Source organism: Neopsephotus bourkii, unplaced genomic scaffold (genome assembly GCF_033783945.1).
Source record: "Neopsephotus bourkii isolate Nb327-2 ecotype Australia unplaced genomic scaffold, CSIRO-AGI_Nbou_v1 NB_52, whole genome shotgun sequence".
In the NCBI taxonomy this organism is placed as follows: Eukaryota; Metazoa; Chordata; class Aves; order Psittaciformes; family Psittacidae; genus Neopsephotus; species Neopsephotus bourkii.
In genome coordinates this window covers 993,016-1,012,229 of record NW_026900569.1, presented here as the reverse complement: position 1 = coordinate 1,012,229, position 19,214 = coordinate 993,016, and the positions used below count along the sequence as shown (strand labels likewise).

The window sequence follows — 19,214 nt, the reverse complement described above, 5'->3', positions numbered from 1 at the left end:
TCCAGTATTACTGCAGCACTTCCCAGTTTGTTCCAGTTACTGAGGCTTAAAGTGTTCTTATGAAGGTTGAGATGTTTTCTGCTAAGGCTCTTGAAATCACTCTACAAGGCATAACACAAGAAGCAAAACTATTGCAGTTGCTGCCTAGTTGGCATTTTGTTTAGGGACTGAGAGAAGTTTCTGAACTGGTGAAGACAAGGTAAAACTAGAAATTCATGAAAACACCAATGTTTGGTGATTGATAAACGATAACTGTCATTGTTTTGTTGCTTATGTGCTGTCTTTGCTTGCAGATACACTATGAAGCTGAAGAATTACTTGGCACCGGATGCCACGGCTGCAGATAAAAGGCTAGCAGTGCTTTGGTAAGTGTCTTCTGAACTTAGTACAATGCACCGTCTGACCTTAATGCCCTGATTAATATCAAGTGTTTTCTCTACATGAAATGCTGTACAACACTGCGTTCTCAGGTGGTTTTGAACCAGATATGAGTTTTCCACTTGGCTGTACACAAAGATTACTGCTGTGTATGTGATTACTGTAGGCTGGGGCTGAGGGGATGTTGACAACGAAGGCCAAGTCCTTGAGCTGTTAAGGAGTAACTGCAGAAAGGATGAGGGTCCTTCCTGTGTGCTCACCCAGTGATAAGTCAAACCTGGGAGTGGCTGTAAAGAATTGGCCTCAGCAGGACCAGTTGGAGTCAGGTGGAAAAGGGAGACAACGGTGGGATGCATTAGACTCTGTATGGCCTGAAAGGAGCAAGAAATAAATGAAATGTGTGTTTGGGAAATAACTGACTGTTGTCTTCTACGCTCAGCACTGGAAACTGATTATATCAGTAAAATCACTGAAATTTACTGTTTCAGCTTAAGGCACAGAGCTGGGTTTATGTCCTTGGGAATTCGAAGGGGGTCATGGATTCTTGGTTGAGTTGCAATTTAGAGAGCTGGCAGTCAGAGCTGGTTAAGAAAATGTCAGAAACACAGCTATTAAATGTTTGATATTCACTGATACAGATTTATTTGATACTCACTGGGATGTGATAAAGTTGATTGAACTGTGAGTGTTGTGTTGTTCTGTCTTTGGGCAGTCTGCGGTGCCAATCTCTGCTATACCTAAGGCTTTTCAAGCTGAAGAAGGAAAGTGCATTGAAATACTCTAAAACTCTGACTGAACATCTGAAGGTAAGTGTGTGTTCTTAAACCATAATCACATTGAAGCTCTATATCACTTAGAATTCCTGAATCCTGTTTTCAGACTGTGAAAACCAAACCCAGATGGGTCTTTCAGGATTGTGGTGTTTGCAGTGGGATGGTTGGTGTTTTTGTTATCCCCCCACCATGAATTTACCTGAACTCAGGGAAAGGAGATGAAGAGGCACATTCTCCAAGTGCTTATTTAAATCAAGATATTGCAGATGAGGAAAAACAGTTATGATGCTTCTGTAGCGTTACTCAGTCCTTAATGTAAGGAGCTTTCCCAAAGGAGCACTTGAGGATAGGTGACTCATGTCACTGGGTTTCTCTGAAGCTCCCAGCTGAGAGGAAATGGGATTGTCTCATGCCTGACTTCTCAGATTTTTTTGAGACATCTTTAATTGTTCAGTGCCAGAAATAACAGATTTCTTCCCATTAATGGGCTGAAAAAAGCAAGATGTTCTCTAAGGGGTCGAGCAGGGGACTACTCCACTCCTATGTATATTTAGTGGCCTTTGTGTTGCTAAAATAATCCCTTAATTTATGCCTTAGTCATCAGTAAAAGAGGATATTTACCCAAATGTTAATTCACTGGGACATTAGTTAGAGTGTGCCTATTGCTTAATGCAACAAAAATTAATTTGGCCAAAAATAGCCACTTAAATAAGCAGATAAAGTGTGACTGCTGAAAGTACGGACATGAATCAGGTGACAAATCTCTTTTTTTCCCCAAACAGAATTCCTATAATAACTCTCAAGCACCGTCACCTGGTATGGGAAGGTGAGTAGGCAAAGCTGTTCCCTGTGCTTCTCAACCTATAGCTAGTTTTGTATGTAAACTCTGTGCCTTAGGTGCTCAGGAAGAGGCTTTTCACTCTCTAAAGTGTTGGGTGATGGTTCTGAGGGTGTAGGTTTTGATTCAGTTGTCTGCGTGCAGAAAGGCTTGGAGGACTTAGGGGTTGGTGTGTCACACACAAGTCACTTCTCTCAGTGAGTTTTGTTGGTTTATTTAATGCTTTTTCCCCTCAAAACAATGGTTTTGTTAATGCTGCAAGCCCAGAGTGTTACAAGAACTCTCAGAGTTGTCTGTTCCATAGTACAGCAATTTACTTCTGTTCGTTTAAGCCTAATGCTGGACCATTGATCATTACGCCGTGAGCTGTGAGAGGGCATTTCAGATTTGCATATTGTTATCTGAAGGTCACTTTTCTATGGCTGAATAGTTATCATGTAGTTATAATGTTTTCATTATTATTCTTTAGGGTTCCATTTATTTAAACAGTGAATTTAGGATTTGATTGGATGAGGAGATGGTGAGGTTTGGCAATTAGGTTTTAGCTGTGAAGTTAGCACACGGGAATTGGAGGATCCTCAGTAACTGTTCCCAGCTCATGCACTTCATGTGTTGTTGGGCAGATCCTGACCTCTTAATGTGCAAGGTGGGAGTGCTTTAGATGTGGGAAGAGGGCTCTGAGAGGGCATCTTACAGCATGATGTGCCCAAAGTACATGTGTGTGTATATGCGTTTTACAACTGAGTGTTTCCTTTGGACAAGCAGCAAGCCCGTGGGTATGCCATCTCCAGTCTCTCCAAAGCTGTCTCCAGGGAATTCAGGAAATTACTCTTCTGGGGCAGCCAACCCTTCAGGAAGTGGGTCCTCGGTGACGATCCCCCAGAGGATCCATCAGATGGCTGCCAGCTACGTCCAGGTTACATCCAACTTCCTCTATGCCACTGAAATATGGGACCAAGCCGAACAGCTGTCTAAAGAACAGAAAGGTAAGAGCTGGCAGGGGAGGGTTAGGACACCAGATGTACCAAAGTGTGCTCACGGGCTTTGAACTGGGGCGTTGCAGTTAGTGGTGTGCAGGATGCTTAACCAGGTCCTCTGCAGAAGTGAGGTGGAAGGTTGTGCACTGGTCTGCAGCGAAACCCCAGGCTGGTTGTGTGTCAGTTTAAAGCCATTAAAGGTGGGGGTTGGATGTAATATTGCCCATATAAAGGTACATGCATAGCTTGTAACTTGTGTTTTTCTATTCTTTTAGAGTTCTTTGCTGAACTGGATAAAGTTATGGGCCCTCTGGTTTTTAACTCGAGCATCATGACAGACCTAGTGCGTTATACCCGTCAGGGATTACACTGGTTGCGCCTGGATGCCAAGTGATATTTGGAACTGAAGGAATGGAAACTCAAACACATTTTTCTCGCTGCCTCTGATTTATCTCCACAACACTGTGTCATGTCAATAAGGAAGACTGCCATAACACATTGCTTAGTTGACACTAAGAGCAAAGAATGCTTTCACACGTCTCCCATCCTCATTTGTGTTTTGTGTTTTAACCCCAAATCATTTGGTTATTGGACTGCTTCAGTATTCCCGGTTTAAGTTATTTAAGTATTTTATAATTTGCTACATAGAAAGGAGTAGTTTTGCTGATCTGTCATGGGCAGATCACTGGAATTCCAGTCACAATACAGGAAGAGTCCATTTAAATCCTATTTATTTGAATTTTTTTAATTTTAAGCTTGAACAGCCCGGTTTTGGGGCAGTTCTTAGTTATTCCCTAAATTTACCCTTTCGAGTACTTAGCAGAAATTAAACATAGACACTTTATTTAAGTACTTTGTGAGCTTTGTTACTCTGTAATGTCTTGTGGTGGTAGAGCCTGTAAAGGAAGTAGGGTTGATAGGTTCTAACGTGTAGGGACACCATACTTTCCATGCCTAATGCCTACGAGTCAACTAATAAATGACAACTACAGATTTATTATTGCAGAATTTGTACTAAATAGAAAAAGTTCCAGATATTCTTCTACGTATTAAGATACTTCATTTAAATGAATTATAAAGAAATTTATATGGAAAAGTATTTAGCTGGATCTGACTTGGATGGTTTTCCAGGCAGTTTCCAAACATGGATTAACACTATAACAATCACAAAACATTACAGTGATTTGCGTTCAATGTGAGATCAAAGAAATGGTGTAGGAATGAGCTTCGGCCCGGCAGGTGCGATGCAGACAGGAAAGGTTTCTGAAAAGGACAATCTTGTGCTTTTTTGCATCTCTTCATTTGAAATACCTTTTGTTTCCGTGCTTGTCGTTTCCTGACGCCTCCAGAGTCGGTGAACTTTGTGATGGACAAACCCAACAGCAGTTAAATTCCTACCAGAACTGGCCTTTGCGTCTTTTCCATTGACTGAGAAACCAGGAATCTTTAGAAACCGAGGTCCATTTTTTCCTTTTAGGGTCTGATAGGTGATGGACACTACAGGATGACAGTGCAAGAGCCGTCGTGGGGTGGGAGCACACCTGCTATTACAGGGAGAGTGACTGTTGTGATGCAGAATGGATTTAAAACTTGTATTTACCCCGTGTTGATGAAGGTCCCGTTAATGTTTGATGGAGCATAATACTCACTTGCGAGGGAGCGACTTGGTGCAACAGAAGTGGTTGATGGAGTTGCAGTTGCCTGCTCTCAAAAAGTGAAAACCAAAGTACCTTTCCACGTGAGGTGCTTGTCTGAGTTAAAGGTTTAAACTGCTACTGCTTTCAGTATCGCTTAGTGCCCCTACCATGTCTGGTGTGCCTTATGCCTTACTTTTAGATGAAGATTTTATGAACTGTTTACAAGATGTTTTACAGCAGGACCAGGTATATACTGTATGCAGTGGTCTTCTGCAGTACTCTGGTAAAATTCCATTTCCTTTCTAAAAGTCCTAGTGTCCGTCACACAAACTGACTTCTCATTGCGGTGGTCTCCTTCTGAAGAGTCCAACTCTGAATCCTTTGGAGTGAGATTGTGGAATGCTGCTTTGTTTTCTCTCCCACTTCACCTTTTCTTCCATACCAGATATGAACGTGCATGTTCAGGAAAATGATTGCACTAAATTTTGTGTGTAGCTGTAGTTAAGTGCCAAACTCCCGGCAACCTCACGAGAAGGAATAGAATTCTACGCTCTCAGTACTGCAGTATGTCCTATGGGCTTTAAGAGTTTAGAAGTTTTGCAATTAGTAACCTACTAAAGGTAGCTGCATATTCGTAGAGCTTCCTTTGCGTTCCAGCGTGTTTTGTACTTCCAGAAAAGCTTTGCTGCGTACGAATGGATGGATACGTGGGCAACAGACCTGTGACTCTTCCCATGACAGCTGAATTTCCTCTTCAGGTCTGTTGGAACATCCTTTTCCTTGAATCACTGTGCAAGGTCACGTTTCTGTTAGCGTTTGCTGTTTGAGACAGAATCTGTACCCTCAGACTCCACATCTTGGCTAATGGGACACTGTCAACTCTTTTTCCTTTAATACTCTAAAGTGCCTAGCACACTTTTGACGCTATATAAAAGATACCTTCATAGAAGTTGCAGTCATCGTTTCTTTTTTGTGTAGTGCTGCACTAGCCGGCATGGCTGCGTTCTGGCTTGCTCCGTTGTGCACAGGTACCATTCCTGGTAGCGGGAATGGGCTCATCTCTGGGAATTATTTTTCTTTTCCTTAACTAGAGTCCCACAAATACCTTTTGGTGTCACGTTCTATTGGTCTCTTAAAAACGTATCGCTTATCCCTAGGTCAGTGGATCTTTATGGTCTTTGAACAACCACAAGACGTTATCATAGGAATCAACTGGGTTGGAAAAGACCTTTAAGCCCATCAAGTCCAGCTGTTCCCCAGCACTGCCAAGGCCACCACTAAACCATGTAACTAAGAGCCTCATCTGCATGGTTTGTGGACACTTCCAGGTACAGTGACTCCAGCACTGCCCTGGGCAGCCTGTTCCAATGCCTGACCACCCTTTGGGGAAGGAATTGCTCCTGATATCCAGTCTAAACCTCCCCTGGTGCAGCTTGAGGCTGTTTCCTCGTGTTCTATCACTTGTTACTCGGGAGAAGAGACCAGCCCCTGTACATCATGTCAAAATGTGGACCTGACTGGTTGAAAGTGTCCCACCTGGACAGTGGGTTTTCAGGGTGGAATATCCCTGGAGCACTGTCCCAGGCCGCCTGCTATACAGGAGATATTGGTGGCCTCATGAATTGAAAAGAAATGCCTTATGCATCTGTGGCTAGTTCAAACGGATTAACTTCCCCATTCCAAAAGCACACCTTATTTTGGGATGTACTGTTGTTTCCGGGAGGAAAGTGATGTACTCTTGTCAGATTCCGTAGCTAAGTGCTCAATAGGCTTCCATCCCTCTGTCCTAGTGCAGGCGATGGGTCTCAGCCTGTTCTTCCATAGCAGTGACACACGTCACTGGGGTACCAATACGCATCGCACTAGTGACAAACGAGGGAATCCTGAACTCCTGCCTTCCCAGATGGATCCCCCAGACACTTGTCTGTTAAATACATATCAATGCTGTGATTTTAATTCCCTCGCTGACTGTGGTCCTAGTTGGTGAATCTTAATAATGGCTTACTCAGACTAGGCTTGCTCAGCTATCAGTGCTGTCTGAATCCGCTCTCAGACTTCAGGGTCCTGGGTGATGAGGTGCAACCATCAATAAGTCGAAACAAATATTCAGGACACCAGAGAGAAACAGCCCTAGACTTTTCTTTTGATTTAAAACTATTAGCCATAAAGCAGAGCATCTGGGTGGCTCTTCTTGGCTTTCGATGGCAGTATGCAATTTGTATTGTATGTGTCTTTTAATATATATGTATATATATATGAACTCAGTCTGTCCAAAGTATATGTTATACTTGTTTTTAGATTATGGTGCAACTGACTATATTGATATATTATTTATTGAGTGCTGAATCACCATCTTAGTGGTGATAAATATTGCATATTATACAGGAGTGCAATGTATATTCCTTTAGATTGCTGAGGCTTGATTGCTGTGATCACAAAAAGATGCCCTCAACTGTATTTATGAACGGCCCCAACACACCGAGTCAGTACTTCATAGGAATTATGTAGCACTTGCCTGGGGCAAGTAAAACTAACGCCATAGGCACATCAGGAGGTGGTTTGCCAAAGTGGCAAGCTGCTGGAGGAAGAGAGACTACCTTTGCTGTATTTAATAGTTTACCTAACAGGTATTTGCTGTCACTGCAGTGTTTATATTAAGGGATTGAAAGGGCCTGAGCAAGTCCAGTTTGAATTACCCATTGGGGAGTCAGCAGCTTCCAAATTCTTACATTTCTGACAAATACTGTGGTCGGGGTTTCGGTTTCTCTGTCTGATGAATCAGTGTTATGGAAAACCCTGTGTTTCCAAGCAACAAAGCGAACGCTAGACATCTGTGAGAGTAGCCAAAGCTTTTGCTAGCCAACTCAGACAAATCCAGAGCTGTTCCAGGAGACAAATCCCCTAAATAGGAAAGTTAAACTCTGTCAATCGGGGAATCATGATCTATGTCCAGTTCCCTTACTTTGCAAGGAACTGGGCTCCGCTGCCGGGGTGCTGTTTCTTAGAATCATAGGATAGTTTGGGCTGGAAGGGACCTTCAAGGGTCTTCTAGTCCAACCCCCCTGCAATGAGCAGGGGCATCTTCCACTAGATCAGGTTGCCCAGAACCACATCTGGCCTGGCCTGGCATGTCTCCAGGGATGGCTTTTGGAAGCGAGCGGTGCTGGGTGGGAGGTGAGGGCTGGTTGTGCCATCAGGATGTTGTGGTCTCGGTGGGAGCTGTGCCCTGGCCGAGGGCAACCTCAGCTCCGCTCCTGGCCGGTGCTCGGGGGGGTTGTGGATGCGGTGGCACCGTGTGGAGTTTCCCACAGGATGTCTAACGTGAATGCTTCACTTGGTTTAATTCCATCTGGAAGCTTGAGCAAAGCGTTTCCATTCCTGGTGGAACTCCACACGTGCTGATGGAGCCCATACAGGCCGACTGGGACGCGGCATTCCTGTCTCCAGTTTTTATATGCAAGCCCGATGGCTGGTGCCGCATTCCCCTGGGCTGTGCTGGCATCCCACACCCCAGGACTCAACTCTAAGGACCAGGCATGACTTTTGCAAGCACAGTTCCTGACATTTGTATCTGGTCCCCCCCCTTTTAAAATTGTTTTAAGAAATTTTGTATATGGAGGATAAAGTGCTTATATATTTATTAAAACAAATCCTTTATCTTATTTGAAATTATTATTTGGTGAAGAAGGGTTTTTCTTTTGGGGGAGGGCTCGCGGGTGGGGGAAGGTCACTTTGAACCTGTCACTTATAAGTGAAGCCCTTGTTAACCACTCGGAAAAGGTACTGTTAGTAACTAATGGGATGTCTCTGTTTTATGCTTTGTACATGACGAGTCCATGTGTTACATTTTGTTTTCTATCAGAGTATTTAGGCATCTGTCTTCAACCAAAACCTAAAAGAAGAAAACACAGACTGTGATTTTATTTGTTGCAATACATTTGAAATTTCAAAGGGTACTTCGGGGCTCAAAATTAGGATTTCTAAGTCAGTATGTGCATTTCACGTAATAAAGCTGTTAATGGTGAGCAAAGTATTATATACTAACTAGATTTTTTCCACATCTGTATAGTATATTCTATGTATTTTGTGGTATTGAGATTATAGAAAGTTTAGTGTCTGAAACATGCGTTTAATGTGTATTTTTAAACAAATTTATGGCAATTAAAATATTTGGAGAAAAGGGTATCACATTTCAATTTGTAAAGATCTTTTTAACTACTGTGTCATTAAAATGCTTTGTACAATGCAAAACTGTAACTGGAGAAACTAAGTTTAATAAATATCAAATAGATTTTCTGTATTAAACTTCAAAACCACTGTGCTCGTGTCTGGTGTGTGGCTCTCCTCCTCCCTGGTACCGTGCTTAAGCAAAGGTTTCTGTTCTATGTATAACGAAAGGGAAACGGCAGTCGGTGTTTGCGTCTTGCACTGGTTGATACTGGTCTTAATCAAAGGTGGTTTTGTTTCTTTCAGCCCTGCCAGTTAACGTGTGACAGATCAAAACTGGATTTTGATCCATTTATTTTAAAACAGGAGCTACTCCAGTGGCAAAAGTCAGTCTAGGACTTGTATTTAAGTAAATTTGATTAGAAGTAATTAAAGGTAAATACTTTTCCTTCCAGTTATCACTGGATATATTTGGGATATTAAAATGCTATCAGTATTATCAGTTTGTTTGCTCTCCCTTTCTAACAGGCCTTTATCTGAGGTGCTGATAAGAGTTCAGCTGTTGAGACGGAAAGGAGATAGAAGCGTGCTCTGCTTTGTGCACTTGCCAGCTTGAAGGGTAAGTGTCTAAAGTCCAGTTTGAGCTAAGCACTCCTGCTCGAAGCGCCAGCTGTGCCCTCCCTGTACACTTTGCTCGCAGGAGACAAGGAGAACCAAGGTAGTTTGCTGAACAGACGTCTTTAATTCGCACCTTAAAAAACAGTCAGGAACCATTACAAAAAACCCAAACAAACAGGGGATGCACGGTCCTCTTATTGAGCTTGGCCAGAGCCATCCCGAGGTGTGCTGCAGAGCTGTGGCCACGGGTAGGGAACGCTCTCAAGCTCTTTGAAGTCCTTTGCCCATTCCTGGGGCAGAAACATTAAATCCACCGATTGCTGGGTCCCCTGCCCTTGCTTCTGAAGGGTCAATAAATACTCCACTGTTAGTGATAACAGCGACGGGTGGGCTTCAGGGGGACGGGTCACTCAGCGGCTGTTGTCAGGAAGCAGCGGTTCTTCCTGGAAAAGAAAACCTCATCAGGCATTGCCAGCTTGGCCATGGCCTTAGCAGGGCTCCTGTTCTGCTCACGGGCTGCACCCATTGCACTCCCCCCTTTATCCAGTTCATCTGGATTCATTTTCTGTTCTCTGCTTTACATTACAGCTCCAACATGCGTGTTACACAGAGCTGTATGGTCAGGCTGTGGTGTAGAAATCACCCACAGCTGAAACCCTGTTCTACTGAGATCTTCCAGTAGCTGCTGTTACAGTTAATCAGTAGAACCAAATATGAGTTGCAAATGCACCCAGAATAGCATTTGGCTGTCCTGTCTTGTATATAGAGCAGAAACTGGCTCTGTTCTACCCATCTCTAATTGCTTTCTGGTATGTGTAGAGTAGGTGCCATGCCAAATCACCTTTCAGTCACCAAGTGGTAATTGTAACTAATCAATTTAAGTAGACATAGTTGGACAATTTGCTCATGTCTAGTGGCTTTTTATATTTAGTTGTCTTAAACTGTGAGCATAAGTAATCATCTTAAAGTGATTCATTTAGGGTAAGTACTGCTTTTAGTTAATATGCCTTAGAGTGAACAGAACTGCCTTTAAGAAGGATTAATTTTAAGGTCTGTGATTACTCAAATGCTGTGCTCTTCTTTCAGAAGACGGGTTATCTGGGCTGGCAGTGAAAGGACATGGGGCTGTCATTAGGGGCACTTGGACTCTGCTCTGTTGGCATTGCTTACAAAGGAGGTCTGAATCTATTGCCCCATCCCTATTCCTGGTATCTGTTTTTAATGCACAGAATAAACTCCATACCTCATTAGGGGAGAATAAGTGGGAACTTTCTCTACCTAATACGATACTAAGTCACACTGAGCCTGAATGTGAATGAGGCTGTTACCTGCAGAGCATTGTGATGCATTCACTGTTGTCCCTGCACGAGGCTCCAACAGGTCTCAGCGAGACGCCTCTCCAGAAGGGTGTCATCCTCCTCTCTCTCACCAGCTGAGGCTCTGGCTGGCTCAGGGAAGCACAGTGTGTCTGGAAGAGAGTCAGGGTGGCTGTCAGAGCAGGCAGCAGCTGCTCATTCTGCTGCTGAGCTCAACAGTCTTAAGTGAAGAACTTGAACTCTTTCTCATTTTGAGCTCATAACGTGCTCTGTTGAAGTGTAATTGCTTGTATCCTACCCCCACAGAAGTAAGCACAAAAATCAACAATGGGTTTTAATCTCCTGGGGAGGAAAGGCAGAACTACTGCTAGTTCCATCTCAGAGGAACGCAGTATTCACTAGGCAGGTTTTTTGTGACTGTCAATGCTCTGAAGGAGCTCTGCTGTCACCTCTAACCTTCACCAGGTATTCTTGTTCATGCAAACCATAGCAGGGTTTGGTAAGTCCCAGAGCTGTAAATCCTTGTCTCTATTTACCTGACAGAGCAGCAGTGAGCAGAGCAAGGCGACCGCCAGCGTTTTCCAACAGTGCATCTTCCCAGTGTGGGCTGTCACTTGGACCGCGGGACCGGAGGAGGGAGAAGAGCCCCAAATAGAACTTCCCAAGCCTCTGCTAGATTTTTATAGACTTCCTTCTCTTATCGTTGCATCAGCTGTCAGTCATTGCAGGAACAAAGTTCGATTCGGAGCAAGAGCGAATGACTAAATTAGCATCTGCTGCAGTGATCTGGTTCAAGGCCTGTCTCTCTGGCTAATGATTTACCTTCCTTCCACTTGTACCTTGTCTGCTCAGCTTACCACTTGTGCCAACTGTTCCTTCCTTTCAAACCTACCTAGCGCATTACCAGAACCCTGTGGTGGATTTCAATGGAAAAGGGTGGCTGGCCCAAAGTGTTAGGGTAAAGATAAAAGCCATGACCTTATGTGACTTCTGTGAGAGCTGCAGTGTGTGCAGCTTGGAGTTTGTCAGCTGGGGGAAGTTTTGTCTTAGTGAGCTTATTTGGAGCAGAGAATCATGGTTTTGATTCTGCTTCTCATTCCTGGTACATGGAAGAAGGATGAGGAAGTTACTTCACCTGCCTTGCCCCACACACAGCACTCAAAAAGCAGAAGGAACACTTGTCAGATAGGTTTTGGGATGTAAAATGTATGTTGTACATGATAAATAACAGACCTCCCAGGGATCCCGATGTGTAGATGAAGATGATAACCTCTAAATGGTGAACCCCAAAAGGAGAGATTGCTGCAAGGGTTTCTGGAGCAGAGTTGCTCCATGTGGCAAGACTGTGGCTTCTTTCAATGGGCTGTCACTGCCACAGTCTGCACCTTAGACTGTAACCCATGCTCAGTCTCCTAAAGGGTGCCTCAGCTCCCATTGATGTGGGTGAGCAGCTTGTCATTAAGAGGAATGTTAGTTTTTCCCATTGTGAAATGAGATTGCAACAGCTTGGAGAAAAGAACATTGAAGAAGAGCTGTGTGTTACCTCCTGCCCTCAATAACCCCTCAGCTTACGAGCACTGGGACAGGTGGGAGAAGAGCATGAGTAAGATCAGCCTGTACCTGGACCTCACTGGTTCCTGCTCCTTATCTCGGATGCTGTGCCCCTGGCTCCCGCAGCTCCCCCCTCTACACCCAACCTGCCAGGGACAAGAGGTTTGAGGTTGCAGGGTAGCATAAAGCCAATGCCAGCAGCTTATTTGTGTCAGGTGTTGGGGAGGTTGGAGCACCCTGTGTTTTAAGCTAAGTCATGGTACTGTATAATATAGTGAAGTCTGCTTTTGCTGAATGGCAAATACAGATCTGTGTATAAGAGGCTGCCATTTTCAGTGATTGCTTAATGTGGGGGCAGAAGTGCCAGCGTGGAAGGCAAGTTAGATTAAGATAATGCCATGTTGTCAGGTTCCTGTCTCCAGTTGATTGCCCCTTAGCCCAAACTTCACTGGGATTAAACAAAAACCCTTCCCAGCTTATTGTCTACAACTGATACCAGAGAATTCGTTCTAATTCCTGCTGTTTCCACCAGGCACTAGCACAGAACAGAGAAAGGACAAGAGGCAGCAGCAAGAGCCTTCATCCATGGAGCACAGGATTTGAGGTGACAGCTCGTTCAGCTCTGACAGCGAGGCCCTCTGTCTGTCATCGTTTCTCAGCTTTTTTGGCTAGGTAAGACCAGTACTTTGTGCCAATAAATCAAAATCCTTGTGTGTCCTTCTGGCTTACCGACAGCATCAGCATGTCCCTTTGGGGCAGCAGTCTGTGCGCTCTGGGCAAGGAACTGGGAAAGAAAGAGGAAAACTGAGCCAAGTGTTTCCACATGGACAAGCGCAGGGTGTCAGCAAAAAGCCACAGGTTCTAACAGCAAAACCCACATGCTTGCTCCGTTGCCACGTCCAATATTGACCAAAGGGAGGTCAGAAATCAATGCAATGACAGCAGAATGTCCAGACACCTCGTTCAGCCCTGACGTTCCCCCTGGCTGCTGTCCCGAATGCCACGGCTCCGGCTCCCCGCCAGGCAGACCGGGTCCTGCGGTGAGCACAGGGACACCGGCACCGGGGGATGGCTCTGCAGGGCCAGAGGACAGCGTTTGGGCATGGTTGCGACAGGAGCAAAGGGTGAGGAGGCCCAGCCTGCAGGCTGCTGGCTGCTGACACTGCAGCTGAGGGGACGGTGCTGGGAACGTGCTGCAGTGTTTGCGCTTGTCTAGCGGCTGGTCTGGGCACGGTTCAGCTGTCTGTGTACAGGGACAGAGGCCGAGAGGAGCTGCTGAGGTGGAATGTGGTGAAAAATGAGGGTTTATGGAAGCTACCAACAGACAAGCTCCCACCAGGGCACCCTTCCTGCTACCCGTCAACTGCTGGGGGTGGCAGATACGCAGGATGCAGGGGCATTGAACTAGTAGGTGTTTAATGTCCAACCCCAACCATTCTAGGACTTGTATTACTCCTGTTTATACCAACATCACACTGAGCTTGGAATAAGCACAGGAGCAGTAGGAACAGCCCTAACACTAAGCTTAGTCCCATGTGCTTAAGAGCCCCAAAAGAACAAAGCATTTAGCTATAAAAACTGCGTAATCCCCATCTTCCTGCAGGAAGAGCCCAAGCATCCTTCTCTTCGAGATAGCCCAGGGCTGAGCACACCAAGAAATGGACTCAGGGAAACGTCACTCCCACAGTGGATAAGATAAATTCTTGGTACCAGCTGCAGCAACAGCACAACAGGGAGATAAACCTATTGCTTTGTGTGGCGCAGGAGCCTGAGACAGCCAGCTGAAAGGGAAAAGTAGGATAAGGGAACGAGTCAGGTGTTTGGACTGCGAACAGTGAAGCTTGTTCACTTAAAGCCACAGGGTGAGTTTCTTTGTCCCATACTTCACTTTACTACAAGCAGTTGTTTTTAAATCATCCTCAGGTATTAAACAGCCTTGTTTCTATGCTTCTGTTAATGCTCATCAATAGCAGAACTCCAGTTACTCAATCAATGTAACCAGGCAATGTCAGTCAGGGCAGAGCCCAGGTTGGAAAGGACCCTGAAATGTTGTCTGGCCCAGTCTGCCACGGGAAGGGGCCCGGCTGAGGCCATCTGGCACCATGTCCTGTCCCCTGCATGAACCCCCCGGCTGAGGACACCCCTGTGGCCGCCTGTTCTCATGCAGGAACAGTCCCTTTCCTGCACCGGGATGAAACCGCTCCCGGAGCGCTGGGTACCCACTGTCCCTGCATGGGGCTCCTGGTGAAGAACAAGCCTCTGCACTGGGGGCGAGGTCCACGCTCAGCCCTGAGCACAGCCAGCTCACTGCTGGCAGTACCGAGTCATGGGCTGTTTGCCTTTCACACATCTCAAGGCTAGGGGATGAAGCAGAAGCCAGGGATGGAAAGACAAACAGCAGGGAGGTAGGAGGTGTTATTTTAAGTCATCCCCAGCGGAAGGCACCCCTTGCTGTGTTAGTTATACTGAGAAATGCTCTGAGATAAAAGCATCTGAGCATACAGAACTTTAGCCCGATTATCTCCCTGGACAGAGCAAACCAGGCACACATTTGATGCTGCTCACCTTAAGCATCCCAAGACTCACAAGATTTCACGCAAAGTCACAGGGCAAAGTTTATTAGACAAGACTTATCTCCTTCTTAATACCCTTCTGGTCATGTGGAGAAGCTTAACAACACCAAAGCGATAACACAGCGAGAGGACATCCGTGTTCACTGCATCACTGGTCGTTTTCATAGTCAGCGGGGTTCTTCCTCTTCAGCCTCTCAAACTCTTGGGTTCCCCAGGAGTACAGGAGATAGGCTGCCGCGAAGGCTGGAAAGGGAAGGGAAGGGAACACTCACAAGCCGCACTGCCATAAGCACAGCCCCTGTGTGACTACGACCAGCGCTACCCCAGGCTGCTGTCACACGGAGCCTGCCCCGGCCCCAGCGCGCCGATGCTGAGCGGGAGAAGGACACCGGAGGGAGGGCCCCGGGGCCGCGGTACTCACGGGGCACCACCTTGAAGACCTGGGAGCTGAACCGGCGCCACACGTTGGGCACCCCGTGCGAGAAGACGTTGGGGAAGGCGCGCTGCTCGAACGGGGACAGGCTGTAGGTGATGATGTGGCGGACCCGCGCCAGGTTCCCGAAGTGAAGCCCCATGGCGCTGCCGGGTCACCTTCCCCCGCCGGGCCGAGGCACCGCTCCGCACCGCAGAGGAAGAGGAAGCGGAGATGCTGCTTCCCTTTCCGGGGCGGGGGATGCTGCTCCCGTCGGTCCCTCACATCATAGCGGATGCAGCGGAGCCTGCGCCGTGCTGGGGTACCGCAGGGAGGGCATCCCCAGCGCGGATAAAGGAGCCGTTATCCCAGTGTGCTCAGAGCGTGGAATAGCATGGCAGCTTTGGTCCCTGCTGTACAGAAGGGTAGGGACGGGCTGGAGAGGGTCAGAAAAGGGCCACAAGGATGATCCAAAGGCCAGGACTGTGCAGCCTGGAGAAGGGAAGGCTCCTGAAGGGGAGACCTTAGAGCAGCTCCAGTGCCTAAAGGGGCTGCAGGAAACCTGGAGAGGGGCTTGGGACAAGGGCCTGTAGGGACAGGCCAAGGGGAATGGCTTGAACCTGCCCGAGGGGAGACTGAGCTGAGCTCTTAGGCAGAAGCTCTTCCCTGTGAGGGTGCTGAGGCGCTGGCACAGGGTGCCCAGAGAAGCTGTGGCTGCCCCATCCCTGGCAATGCTCAAGGCCAGGTTGGACACAGGGGCTTGGAGCAAGCTGCTCCAGTGGAAGGGGTCCCTGCCCATGGCAGGGGTTGGAGCTGCAGGAGCCTTGAGCTGCCTTCAACACAAACCAGGCTGGGGTTCTATGCTCCAGTATTTAAAGGATGAGTACAAAGCAGAGGGAGACTCCTTTTTACAAGGAATCAGGGAAAGGATGGGCACAAGTTACCCTTGGAGAGAGGAAACTTAATGAGAACAACCAGCCGTTGCAATGGTCTCCCCAGGGAAGTGGTGGATTCCCTAACACTAAGCATTGTTAAGGTCCACCTGGACAGGGTGCCAGGACATTTGGTCTAAGCCATGTTTGCCTAGGAAGGGTGGACCTGATGGCCCTTAGGGTTCCTTCCAAGCTGGGATTCTATGAATCCCCCCAGTGAGGAGGGTTCAAATGCAAAGGAAAGTTCAAAGGCATTGAATGTAAGTGGTATGCAAGATCTGTATTTATTTCTCTTTCTGAATCTGTAAGAAAACAGCTTAAAACAGACATCTGGTACTTGAAATCTCTTCCCCATTTTAAATGCAAGATTGCTCCAATAAAAAGGTATTATTTACATTTCATTTCACATCCCAGAAAGACCGAGTGGCTACAAAAATAAGTGCTCTGTTGTAAACACCTCCTACTGACTCCATACTAAATCCTAAGGGATTCTGTAGAGCTATTAGAACTACACAAACACTTCATTATAGCTGCAACTACTTTGAGAATGCCAAAACACCCCAAACCCAAGTAAAACCAACCGGGGTGCACCCACTACCGACAAGTGCACTTGGTGGCTATCATGTCTTCATACTCTTTGTAGACGATGGAGCCGTCGGGCTCTATGGTCAGGACGCTCAGTGGGCTGTATTCAGCAGGAACACAGGAGGGCTTCGGGACAGAGGGGTCCAGTTTCTCATAGATGATGTTCTGAACCATGGTGTGCACAGGAGAGCCGTAACGGTGCCCGACCACCCTTGGGCAGTCCCCTTTGCAGTACTGGGGGCTGTACCGGTGCGGTGCTATGATCCATTTGTCCCATTTGAGCTGGCTGAAGCTCAGGCGGAAGTTGTGAAGCTCACACTCGTTCTGAGGGAACAGGAACTGTTTGAAGTATGCACTCAGGTCAGAGGGTGAAGTTGCTGGTGCATCCTTCCCATTCCCATCTCTCCTCCGCCGAGAGGCCCTTTTGCCCTGGGGAGTCTCTTTTCCTTTGTCACCCAAAGGGTCAACAAGCAGACTGTTCCGTCGCCTGGGCCGCACTGGGATTTTCCTTGTGTGCCTCAGTGAGTTCCACCTGTGGTGAGCTTGCTCACTGGTGTCATTCAGGTAAAGAAGAAGAGAGGGGGGAACCAGTGCCATGTTAACAGGGTTTTCCAGGTTAGTGCTCTGTTGTGGGTCACCCATCAGACAAGTGAAGTTCACAGCCATGTGAATATTCCTCCTGTTAGTAGCGATGAGGGGCTGCAGAAAAGAAGTCACATCAATCTCAACCCACTTGCGTTTTCTGACTTCAAAGTGCAGGCTCAAAGCTACAGCATGAGAGACACTGGGACAGACTTGGCCAGCAAAGTCACGCTCCTTGACAAATAAATGGCACATGCACGTAACTGAAGAGGAGATAGGAACTGAGGTGTCAAAGGAGTAGAGCAGGACAGACTTGAGCAAGTGTTCGAGACCAGTGACACGATCCAGGTTGAAGAGTAAATCCACCAGGTGAATGTCTCCTGAGAAGGGAAATGGCAGTCTTGGAGAGTTAGTGAGTCTTAACATCCACCTAGGCACAAATACTATCATGGGATGGAGAAACAAATGATTCAGCAGCAGATTCTTCCCCAGCAAACATACAAGGCAAGGGGAAAAGTCAGCTTGCAGTGAGATGCTGGCACTTGGTTATGGTGCTGTGGTTTTATGGCCTTGAGTAACCCAAAACAGATGGGCAGCAGAAGGAAACATGGTGCCCATTGTGCCTAACCATCTTTCCTACTTTCCTCACTTTAGTTAGAACTGATTGTAGTTTGACTGAAAGCAAGAGGAGTCAGCCTGAAACATCAGTATCTACAACATAGCACCACTGGTGTGGCATTTCCCAAACTGCCTGCCATTCAGGAAGGAGGAGGTTATGAGAAACTCCTGCAGTTTAAGACAAGAGCCCCCAGGATTAAAATACCAACAGCTCCAAAAATAAGACATTTTATGTTATGCTGCAAGCAGAGAACACAGGGAACCCCCCATTTAAACCTCATCAGCTCCTGTCCCTGCACACCTACCTTTCATCAGGTCCCTGGGGCGCTGCTTGCATTCAGAACAGGGAGTGAAGAGCCGGACAGTGTTGTAGAGGTGGCTTTTGTTGGCCTTTGGGATTCCCTCCTTGGTAGCAGACATCTTATACAGCCTCTTCATGTAGCGAAGGGCCCTAGAGTCCGGCTGCAGCCTGGGGGCCTCGCTTTCCCAGACCTGGTGTTCCCGGTCCGACAGCACCTTGAGGAGGGGAGGCAGGAGGGCATAGCCCCGTCTCACACCTTTGGGCAGCCACAGCAATGGGTTGAGCTCGCTGCTGGTGTCCCCGGAGGCTCCGCGCGCCCTGGAGTGAGGAGAGCCCTGGATGCTAAAAGAAAGCCAGTGAAGGCAGCAGTAGAAGCAAACACAAATCCTCCAGGTACCTGCCATGCTCTTTAGGGTCACAGCCAAAACAGTGCCTCCCCTAAAACGATCAAGTTAAAAGAGAGCTCCTGAGCCTGATCCCTTATATCTGTTGCAGCTGTAGGCTGGGAGGGGGGCTTCTTTCTGATTAGAAACCAAAGGCAAGGATCTGCAGCTGGCTACTTAAACCCCATATTGGCTGCGTTTAGGCTGAAGCCTTCACCCATGAAAGCATCATGACAATCAAAACCCTTACTGGCAGAGTTAACCGTTTTACAGGGTAAGTTATAAAGCTGCAGTGAGCGGCAGCCTCCAGAGGGAGCTGGGCAGACAAGTTAGCATCAGCTGGTCTAACTAAATCCGTGCTTGTTTGCGGATGTATAATGTTAATCTTCCTGGGTTTAGTAGTAATAAGCTAATAGAAGGAGCTGGGTTTCATTTCCTTTTAATGTATTTCTCACATTTCCTTCTCTATAGATTGCAGTATCCACTTGAGAGAGAAGTAACTATGAGGATAGTACCATCGCCCCAGCACACAGCACATCTTTGCCTCCAGTGTGAGGCAAGGCATCCAGAAAG

The 19,214-nt window shown here is 46.9% G+C and overlaps 4 protein-coding genes across 11 annotated transcripts in view; 1 reads left to right on the top strand and 3 right to left on the bottom strand.

The window, feature by feature from the left end:
• AFF4 (ALF transcription elongation factor 4) overlaps positions 1-6,902 on the top strand; it is a 49,331-nt gene extending 42,429 nt beyond the window's left edge. For all 8 annotated transcript variants that reach the window (XM_061347856.1, XM_061347846.1, XM_061347875.1 and 5 more), the window contains 5 exons: positions 294-365; positions 1,091-1,184; positions 1,934-1,977; positions 2,755-2,975; positions 3,242-6,902. In XM_061347856.1, coding sequence (XP_061203840.1) covers positions 294-365; positions 1,091-1,184; positions 1,934-1,977; positions 2,755-2,975; positions 3,242-3,360 — 550 coding nt within the window. In that variant the 3' untranslated portion in view covers positions 3,361-6,902. The remainder of the gene's footprint in view (positions 1-293; positions 366-1,090; positions 1,185-1,933; positions 1,978-2,754; positions 2,976-3,241) is intronic.
• Positions 6,903-9,561: 2,659 nt separating this feature from the next.
• On the bottom strand, positions 9,562-11,665 carry LEAP2 (liver enriched antimicrobial peptide 2). Its single transcript, XM_061348170.1, has 3 exons — positions 11,241-11,665; positions 10,717-10,856; positions 9,562-9,831 (listed from the first exon to the last, which is right to left on the bottom strand). Exons 1-3 carry the CDS (start codon positions 11,295-11,297, stop codon positions 9,795-9,797), a joined length of 234 nt encoding a protein of 77 aa, XP_061204154.1. The 5' UTR covers positions 11,298-11,665; the 3' UTR covers positions 9,562-9,794.
• Positions 11,666-14,857: 3,192 nt separating this feature from the next.
• On the bottom strand, positions 14,858-15,464 carry LOC133209130 (cytochrome b-c1 complex subunit 8). The gene is made up of 2 exons (XM_061347547.1): positions 15,250-15,464; positions 14,858-15,071 (listed from the first exon to the last, which is right to left on the bottom strand). The coding sequence occupies exons 1-2, from the start codon at positions 15,401-15,403 to the stop codon at positions 14,977-14,979; spliced, it is 249 nt and encodes an 82-aa protein (XP_061203531.1). The 5' UTR covers positions 15,404-15,464; the 3' UTR covers positions 14,858-14,976.
• A 1,104-nt stretch (positions 15,465-16,568) lies between these two features.
• GDF9 (growth differentiation factor 9) lies at positions 16,569-18,677 on the bottom strand. Its single transcript, XM_061347534.1, has 2 exons — positions 18,263-18,677; positions 16,569-17,719 (listed from the first exon to the last, which is right to left on the bottom strand). The coding sequence occupies exons 1-2, from the start codon at positions 18,660-18,662 to the stop codon at positions 16,767-16,769; spliced, it is 1,353 nt and encodes a 450-aa protein (XP_061203518.1). The 5' UTR covers positions 18,663-18,677; the 3' UTR covers positions 16,569-16,766.
• Positions 18,678-19,214: the final 537 nt, after the last annotated feature.